Genomic DNA, 10,002 nt, shown 5'->3' with positions numbered 1-10,002 from the left:
ATGTTGAGCGAGTGTGTGTGTGGATAATGGCCACTCTATGCTTTGGTCAGGCCAGCGAATGATTCCACACTGCATCACATCGACTGGCTGCACTCCAGATTACTAATCCTGAACAGCTGCCTGCTGTTAAATTATACACACCGACAGGTGTTAACCACACATACGCACAAAACACAAGCACACACATTTATAAACATGCATGCATAGATCATACATAAACCCACATACATGCATATGCTAGAATATTATGTATATTGATCATGTATAAAAGGTCCAGTTGCCCGTGTCATATAATATGTGCATATGAGCTAATCAGATAACAACATTTGGGGGGCATTGTGTGTTTTTTTAAAGCCATAATCTTTCTATGAGCTAATTACTCAGGGTTATAGCTAATTACTAGGAGTTATAGCTGGGTAACCAGGGCAGAATTACACCCTTTCTGTGTTTGCAAAGACAACAAAATGAGGCTTGACACATCATGCATATAATCAAAATGTTATTTCTAGATCAAATGTGTATTTTAAGTACTCAATCAGATTTTTATGGTCAAACAGGATTTGATTAGCATTCCTGTTGGACATGTCATAAAACATTTTTCTTTTCTTTTTTGTGACTGCAATACCCGCTCTGCTCAAAAGGGGGAGCTCTTAGGAAAAGCAGCTGTGACAGAGGTCCATGAAAAGAGATGCATGTTTGTTATAAGAATCACTGGTTAGATTCTGTAGGGAGTTGATCGATTCTGTCTGGTTCATTTCCAACAAGTTCCAAGGCTAATAGTAAAAGATGCTTTCATAATGAAAGCTTACAAATTCGGATTTGCCAAAGGGTAAACATAAATTGCATCTAAGACCAATTGATTTACTACAGGATAAATAATGAAGGAAAAACAGACAGCGTTAAAGAGATATTTCCAAATTGTTTAATGCAACATTATTGTAAAATCGTAACAGTAAGGTCTGCTGACAAAGAGAAAAATCCTTATAAGGTCCCAAGAAACATTTCACAGTCACTCATGGATAAACCATGAAAAGAGAACCATTCTAGTCAAAGTATTTTGGTGTTCACAATAATGATAACAGACAATCAGACCACCAACAATAGTTTGTATACAATGTGATATCTGTATCAATTAAAACATTCTTACACGCACACACACACGCATACATTTGCAAATATACAAACAAATCTTGGTTTAATTTTAGGTACATGCAGTGAAATACTGTATAAAAATAGACATTTGAATTGCTTTCTGTACAAACACATATATACATATAAATACGGAGTAAAAAAAACATAAAAGGCATTTACAGTCACATTGTGTTCACTTTTGTACAAAAAGACCAAAACGTCATACCAAGTAAACAATATTAACCGAAAAGCTTCCACATGCGACTCAATCAAGGCTACAGCGCTGATCTCTCTCCCTTTCTCCTCCTTTAAATGATTAGTTCACTCTACGAAAATAGAGCGAACGAAAAAGAATGAGATAGGGAAATGTTCTTTAACAGATTGTTGCTTAGCTCTGGCGTACGTCCTGAAGCAATTTGTTGATTTCGGCAACCAGTTCACTAGCGTCGACAACTTCATGTCTCGTGTCGTTGCGTTTTCCCTGCCGCTGGCTGCGCACGCTCTCCAAGTCGTCCTCTTCGTAGTTCTCTGGAATCTCCTCCATCGCCGGCAGCCATTTTAAATGTGCCTGTGATGGCGCATGATTGGTTGAGCCATGTCCGCTAGTCACGGCACCACCGGGATTCTGAAAGTGAGTATTGGCCGCCCACACCGCAACACCCTGTGGGTAAGAGGGACCGGTAGATGACGCTTTACCCGGCAGGAAGCCCTTTCTAATCTCCATGCCAATGGAGGAAGGGGGCAGGCCGGTGCATTCTTCAAGCTCTCTGACCTCAGCGTAAGAAGTTGGCAGGAGACGTTGGAAGACGTTGTTCATTTCTGACAGCAGAGAGCTGCCGCATTCCTCATCGTTGTCCTTTCCGAAGGTAGAAAAGCTCTTCTTAGCTGAGTCGACTGACTGCTGGTCCTCTTCGAGGACCTGAGGCCTGCTCTCTTCTCCGGGGATGTACATGTTCACACGGTAATCCGAGGACGCCTGAGATGGCATCCAGCACTGGTCAGAGTGACCCAACACACGGCACTCCTCCGTACACAATCTCATGACTGATGAGAGAAAGACAGAGAGACATTTCTCAGTGGGTTTTTAGAAGCAAAATCAATGGAACTTGGAGTTTAAACATTATCCCCCAGTTTCACAGACCAGGCTTAAGCCTAGTCCCAGACTAAAATGCATGTTTGAGCTGTTGTAACTGAAAGCAACTTGCACTGACATTTCTTAAAATATTTCAGTGCCATTGTTTTGTCTCAAGATGCACAACAGTTTTTTTTTCTAAGGATCGTTTATAAAAGCTACTTAAATGTTCTAATTGAACTAAGACCTAATCCTGGTTTAGTCTAAGCCCTGTCTGTGAAACCAGTCATTTTTAAACTGTATTTTTAATACCACTGTCTAATTTGCATCTATTTTAATTACTAGACATTTTAGAAGAAACATCTGAGACAAAGTTGATACTGTACTTAAATGGAAAAAAAAAATCTCCTGAGCTATGACAAAGCAACCTCTGAGCAATGAAATTTCCTCTGGGCATGTGAAAAATGGCAGAAAGGAAAGTGAGGAAAACAAAGGGATGAAAGAGAATGGGAAAACGAAGAGGAATGATAAGGTTAGGAAGTTAGAGAATGGATTTTGGAGGTGGGTGGGGGTTGGTGAGGGAGCTTGAGAAGCAGAGGAGATTGAGAGTTTGTCATTCTTCCATTCCAGTTTCTCTTGTGGAGGCTGACATCCTTTGTTAAGCTGGATTATTATTCATTACTTTGGCAGTGCTCCCTCGCACAAATCAGATATGACTGAATTTGAATATTAGAGACAAAGCAGCAAGGGGGAAAAACGAAGAGGACAAACTGGAATTGGGATGGAGAAAAAAGCAACTGAGCGAAAATTACAATAAACTACTTGGGTGAGGAAAGGGTGGAACTCTAATCGATGCACACAGGTTGCTTCTTTCTCTCTATAAAAGAGGAAGAGCAGGGCTGAAATAGCGGCCCTCTGGGGAGAAAAGAGAGTGTGTGTATGTGCAGAAGGGGGGTTTAACTGCATTGTGAAAGCAATTACGGTGAATTTTCCTCAGTTCAGATTTTGAAAGCATAGGGCTGTCACTCAGAGGAGAGAATGAATACAGGGAAATAACACTCCAGTCCACGCCTCCACACACACACACACATATGCACATACACTGTCTTAAGCTACAGATAAACCAGATTGACACTGCAAAAGGTAGTGGTTACAAAAATAACATGATTTCAAACAAGAACCACGTAATTCATAGGCTTTTTCCTTAATTTTCTCCTGCATATTGAGTGTAAAAGCACAGCGCAGGTCATTTAATTTATTCCTGCACCTGTTTACAACGTAATAAAAGTAAGTCATGGTAGACTGGGTGTTAGACTGCATCATAAATGCAATGTGCTCGATATAATCAAGCTGATGAATGTCATAATTCAGGGTGATAAAAGGTGAGAAGCCACATGAGAGACCAATCAGACTTAATTTCTCACCTGGGTGGAGACGATGGTGTCCATCGCTGTGGAAGAGGTCTCCGAAGCCGTCGCCTAGCAACCGGTCGATGGGCGAATCACGGCCCATCTCGCAGTCGCTGTCGCCCGCATCACTGTCGCCACGCCCACTATCTTTAAGACTGAACTTATCCATGTCCTGGAGGGCGTACCTGCACACACATTCACACAAACAGTTACAGGTTGATCATGATGCTCTGGAGTATACTGTAGAAAAGATATACTATTTGCAAAATTTGAATTAAATCAATCACTAAACTCAATCACCCGATTTAAAGGTGATTTGTAAGAGAAATCAAACATGTAACACATTCAGAATGGCATTACATGTTTAATTATATGAAGTCCGCTAAAATACTCAACTCAAATCATCTCTATGCATTGCATACAGTCTATGAACATGCATATGCAAAGCAGACAAGCACATGCCCCACCCATCATTTTACCTTTGTACAGACTATAATCTTTATTTAACCATCATTTAAACATATCTATTCAGTGATGTCTCTTTAGCACCATGCATTTATCTCACACCCAAAAAATGTCCTTTAAATATTTTGATTCACATCAGCAGAGGCGTGCATGACAAAAAAAAAAAGTAAAACTACCTAAAGCTAGTGTTTTTAAATCATCAACATGACATTGAAATGCATCATTGTATGGAACAATGGTTTTAACAATATGCATGGGATAAAATGACATGATCCAAGAACAAAACGCAGATGAGAGGAAAGAAAAAAAGGCACAGAAAGCAAGCTATGACCTCATGTGAGGAGCAGTCCAATCAGGATCTGCGAACGTGGGTGACCACGGCAACAGGGAAGTTCTGTCCTATTCTACCACAAACATTTTAGAATACCTATCATCCAATCCGATCGAACCAGCAGCACACAACAGGTTGAGTATCACTACCCATCTACTCTACCATACTATTTAGAGCACATCATGTCCATATAAGGAGTTGGAGCTTGGAGCGTAGTATTTGTTTGTTTGTTTGTAAGTTTACCTGTAGCTGCGAGAGTATTTGTTCCCTCTGAAGCTGGGCCGCGGCTGATACTGACCCTGATGGAGTATTGAGAGGAGCTGTGAGACTTGCTATAGCAAAAACAGATGACATAAATAAAAATAAATACTGATGGAACACGACACTCGTTCACACACGCACACACACGAATGAACAAAATGAAAAGTGTTAGTGCGGGACAACACACAATGACGTGAATGTTATGTTTACATAGGTGAATGAAAAGATGAGTATAAACAGATGGACAGAGATTTCACAAGCTCTTACTCAAGTGTAAATTACACTGTTTCAATTGGCATTCAAAGACTTGCTTTTACCTCCACAGGGGGCGTGGCATGTGTAAGTTCCAGGGCGAAGTTCTCAGGGATATGATTGGAGGAAATAGTGACCAAGCTGTTTAGCGAATGGCGGCTGTGTTGGCTCTGCCGGCTGCCCATGTGGGCCCGTTCTGGTCCAGGCGAGGAGGTTGGCGAGCGATGGTGCGCCCGGATCGGGAGGGTCCCGTTGACAGTTGGCATCAGGGTGATGTCACCCTTATGGATCTGCCGTGAGGGTTTTTTAGGGTGCTGTTGGTAAGTAGACTCAGCCACCCTGCAGTTGTATGAGCGAGTGTCCTTCTTTTCACGTGAGCAGCGAAGGGCAAAGGCCACCATGATGAGAAGTAGAACAGCACATATCGCCCCAAGGGAGATGATGATGATCATTGACACGTCTAGAGGGCCATCTCCAGTTCCTCCACCTGTTAGATGGGGGTTCATGTGGTTCTCAATGTTTTCATAAAGTGAAAGCCTCAGTAAGGCTCTGGCACTAAGGGGTTGGGCACCATGGTCCTGCACTAGGATGGTCAGCTCCACATGATCCTGTGGAATGTCCTGCATGCTGACATTGGTCCGAATTTCGCATGTTTTAGCATCCATGGCAAAGTAACCTGCCTCGTTGCCTCCTACGACAGAACATGAAAGGTCACCGTTGGTGCCAGAATCACGGTCTATTGCACGGACAACAGTTACAATGTCCCCGACCTCTGCGTATTTAGATACCGGAACATCAGCCGTGTGGTTCCACAGCTGAGGCATCATGATGACCGGTCTGTTGTCATTCTCATCCAAGACGGTCAACACAACGGTCACGTTACTACGCAGCGGAGGACTTCCAGAATCCCGGGCCTGGACTAAGAACGAGATCTGACTTACATCTTCACGATCAAAAGTACGCAGAGCATAAATGTCTCCGTTAGAGGGGTCAATGGTGACGTAAGTGGAGATGGAGCTCCCATGGATCATACTTTCAAGTATAGAGTAGCTCACTTGTCCATTCGGCCCCAGGTCTGGATCTGAGGCCTTCACAGATGACAGATAAGCTCCTGGTGAGTTATTTTCTGCCTTGGAAATCTCATACCTGCTCTTCTCAAACCTCGGCGCATTGTCGTTCTCATCCTGGACCTGCACAGTGAAGCGTTTGATGGTAGATAAACTTGGAGAGCCTTTATCTTCGCCTATAACGGTCAAGCTGAACTCTGACCTCTTCTCTCTGTCCAGAGTGACATTTGTAACAATCATGTAGTTCTTCTCATATGTCTTCTGTAGCCTGAAATGACCCTGGCCGTGGAGACGGCACTCCACCTCTCCATTCAACCCAGAGTCCAGGTCATCTACCCTCACCAGAGCAACAAATGAATCTACAGGAGCTGTCTCTGATATATAAGCTATCTCCTCGTTTCCAGTGGACATTAAATTAATACTAATGTCAGGTTTGTTGTCATTCACGTCCACCACTTTGATTATGACTTTACAGTGTGCTGGCATCGAGTTGGGGCCCATGTCTTGAGCTTGAACATCTATGTCAAACGAATTTGTGCTTTCAAAGTCAACTTTCCTCATCAGTGTCAAATGACCATTATCAGAATTAATTTTAAAGGTCTCTAAAATTTTAGGTGACACGTGACTGCTAAAAGAATATACGATTTTCCCATTGGTCCCTTCATCTGGGTCAGTGGCATTCAGATCAATAAGCAAACTGCCTAAAAGGGAATTTTCAAGCAAATTGATCACATAAGATGGCTTCTCAAATACCGGATTGTTGTCGTTCGAGTCAGCTATGCTGATTTTCAGGAGCGTTGTTCCAAATTTTGGGGGAACGCCCCTGTCTGAGGCGGTGAGCTGGAGTTCATAACTCGCTCGCACCTCTCTATCCAGCTCTTTAAGCACAACGAGCTCCGCGTACTTGGCGCCATCGGTTCTAGTTAGAATATCAATCTTAAAGAAGTCAGATGGGGTCAGAGAGTATGTGTTCAGAGAGTTCTCCCCGACGTCTGGATCGGTGGCGCTGTCAAGGGGAATGCGCGTCCCCACGACGGCGGTTTCGGAGATCTCTATGGGAATGACGGGGCGCGCGAACTGTGGCGCATTATCGTTAATGTCCAAAATCTCCACTTCGATGTGGAACAGCTGTAGGTGCTCCGTGGGGAGGGTGAGGACGTCAAATTCGATAGTGCAGTTAAGATTCTTTTCACACAGTTTCTCGCGGTCTATTTTGGTCCTGATGCTGATCTCTCCATCCTGGTCGCGCACGGAGAGAAGAGACGCGCTGCCGCGCTGCATGGCTCTAAAGCGTAACGGAATCGAGCTCGGAAGTTTGGACAAAACATCAGCGACATCTTCTCGAAGTCTGGCGATTACTGTACCCACCTTCTGCTCTTCGTAAACTTGGTATTTCAGAGTTTTAGCCGAGACGTGTTGTGCCAATGTTACGAGCACAGCAAGTTTGAGTAAAGTGACACAGAACCCTGTGCCCTTGCTGGTATCCATGTTGGTTTCCGACAGGCACAGAAATAAACTCTCAGAATGATTGTCGCTTCCTTTGTTGTGCTGGCTCAATCCTTCACGTGTTGTTACGGTCTAAAAAACATCTCCAGATGCGAAAAAAAACGTCTTCTCAAAGGGTTCCGACGTCAAAAATAAGTCTTGACAAATAAACAGAGTGCAGGAGTATAAACAAGCAATGACATTAAAACCAAAAGCGCATATCCCTCTGTCACTAAGGAGAAATCTGTTGCGCGTATCAAGAGACTGGAAGCGCAACCTCCGTCTGGAGAGCCTGTGTGCGCGCGTATCTGTCTCCCGCTGTCTGAAGACACTCTTTGACTGACTAACCCAAAATAGCAAAGCCTCCTTTAGAGCCACGGCTTCAGACAAAACGCTTCTCCTAAATCAAGGGCTGCCCCTTCTCTCTGCGACTGACCATTCAACACAGAGCCACTATAGATCCCAATTAAATGAAGGGGAGAAAGGAAGTGGATAACTCCGCCCTTTAGGGTCTCTCTCTCCCCCTCTCTCTCTCTCTCTCTCTCTCTCTTTCCTGAACGCGCTTCAACAAAGGATGAGAGAGCAGAATTTAAGAATAACTCTAACTGAACTTTCCCTCAGGATGAATGCCAATACAATTTATTCACTTATTATTTATGTCTATCTTATATTAAGCATTGTAGAATGTTTGTTTGGTGAATTTGTATAAGCTACAGAAAAGATGCATTTATGATATGACCTCATTCATGAATCTAAATGTGTTTGGTGAGACCCACTTTGTTTAAACATCTATAACTCAGTGTTTTTAAGCACTTAATATAAATATAACAATCCCATATTTTTCTGCCATAAATAAAGAAGTTTAGAAAGCTTACTTATTCCCAAACTGTATAAATTAACATAATATAAGAAAAGTGCTGTTGTAAAAATGAAAAGATACCATTCCTGAGATCATCCCCCTGAAGAAACCTATGTATCTATAAAAAGAGAGGAACTTGCAAGGTGCATAAATTCCTCCAAGAACTCCAAAAACACTAATGGTAGCCAATATATAAGTTTCCTTAATGCTCTTCAGAGGATTCTGCCAGTGTGACAATCTTATAAGAACCACTAATAGGATTGTAACACCAGATGAAAACATCAACATTAATTATTATTCACAGAGGGCAGTCTGTTGCTCTGACATATAAAGGGCTGTTGTGCTCATGGGGTCCTGTTCCACATTTTACTCCATGTACATTTCTGTTGCTTCTCCATCTTTCTGTGAGAAAAATAAATAAATTGAAATTGATATTAATAATAATAATTATTCAATCCATTAAAAAAAAATAATAATAATAAAAATAAAAAAATAGAAAGACAACACAAAACCTGGAATCAAATATAGAGCTACAAAACAGGTCTAAAGCCATGAGAGTGTTTGTGTCTCATGATCGTGTCCAATGCTAGTCCAGTGGAAGTATGCTGGAAAGTGTTACAATCCTCCCCACGATCAGCCACCAAAGTTTTCATTGAACATAGGCTACACAAAAAGCTTATGTGGATGCTATAGAACAAGACACCCTAGTGATTCATAAACATGATCAAGACAGACATTAAATTCTTCTTTCTTATGCATAGTTATGTTTTTTTTTTTTTTTTTTTTTTTACATATAGGCCTAAATATTACAACTTCTACATTCAACTCATGGGAATGGTGCACATCTGATTTCATCCCTGTAGCTTATTTAAAATAGCGTTAAACACTATTGGTGTACAATACTGGTGTACAAACAATTTTCACACAGAAATTGCTAGTAATTTTTTTTTAAATAATCTTTGTTTTATTTACAAAAAAAAATAAAAAAAATACAGTAGCCTTATACAGTAGGCTATACAGAATAACGTTCATTTTGCTGGACTAGACTAGACTTTCTTAAACCCTTTTAATGTTGCCCGCTTTCCCTGTTTGGGGTTCAAGTATTCTCACGCGATACTGACTCGTCATCTGCCATATAGATTTGAGTTTAAGCTGTGTGTCCAATCACTTGTTCTGATGAATGAGTACAAAAAAACTCACTCGCGTGCACAAACAGCTATATGCACGTGAATAATACGGTTTTACATGTCTTTTGGTGTGATTCCAGCTAAATGTATTAACATAACATCCATGCAAGTGCTTAAGAAGAATGTGCACAGTCTGGACCGGGTCGTCTGGACCGAGCCACTTGCATTTGTGCTTGGGTCATGGTTACTCTTTGAGAAAAAGCTTTCTCCGAGTCTAAACTATAGAGGAAAATTAGTTCAGTTTGAAAGTATAAAAACGGGGACAATTCAATTGCTCTATCACGCTCACGGGCAAACGGATGAATAAAATACATTAAATGGCCTATTTCCTGACTCTCACTCAAATTCCCATGGTGATATTTTAACCCGTGGAAATGTAGCCAACCATATCAAACGCACAGAAGTTGGGCTTGGATTAATAAAAAGCCCTTTGGCGACAGATTTGACACAAATGCTGCTCCTCTTTTCCCAAGCCTGGAGTTC

At 41.8% G+C, this 10,002-nt stretch overlaps 1 protein-coding gene across 2 annotated transcripts; it reads right to left on the bottom strand.

Annotated features, from left to right (window-relative positions):
• Positions 1–899: 899 nt before the first annotated feature.
• On the bottom strand, positions 900–7,917 carry pcdh18a (protocadherin 18a). Of its 2 annotated transcripts, none has more exons than XM_084106891.1 (4): positions 4,987–7,917; positions 4,652–4,707; positions 3,628–3,797; positions 900–2,175 (listed from the first exon to the last, which is right to left on the bottom strand). In XM_084106891.1, the coding sequence occupies exons 1-4, from the start codon at positions 7,474–7,476 to the stop codon at positions 1,520–1,522; spliced, it is 3,372 nt and encodes a 1,123-aa protein (XP_083963017.1). In that variant the 5' UTR covers positions 7,477–7,917; the 3' UTR covers positions 900–1,519. The 2 variants fall into 2 exon arrangements, with proteins under 2 accessions (XP_083963017.1, XP_083963016.1); XM_084106890.1 differs by having other exon boundaries at positions 4,652–4,740; positions 4,987–7,914.
• Positions 7,918–10,002: the final 2,085 nt, after the last annotated feature.

Source organism: Abramis brama, assembly GCF_963993115.1.
Source record: "Abramis brama genome assembly, chromosome: 2".
In the NCBI taxonomy this organism is placed as follows: Eukaryota; Metazoa; Chordata; class Actinopteri; order Cypriniformes; family Leuciscidae; genus Abramis; species Abramis brama.
This window is presented reverse-complemented; position numbering and strand designations above follow the sequence as displayed.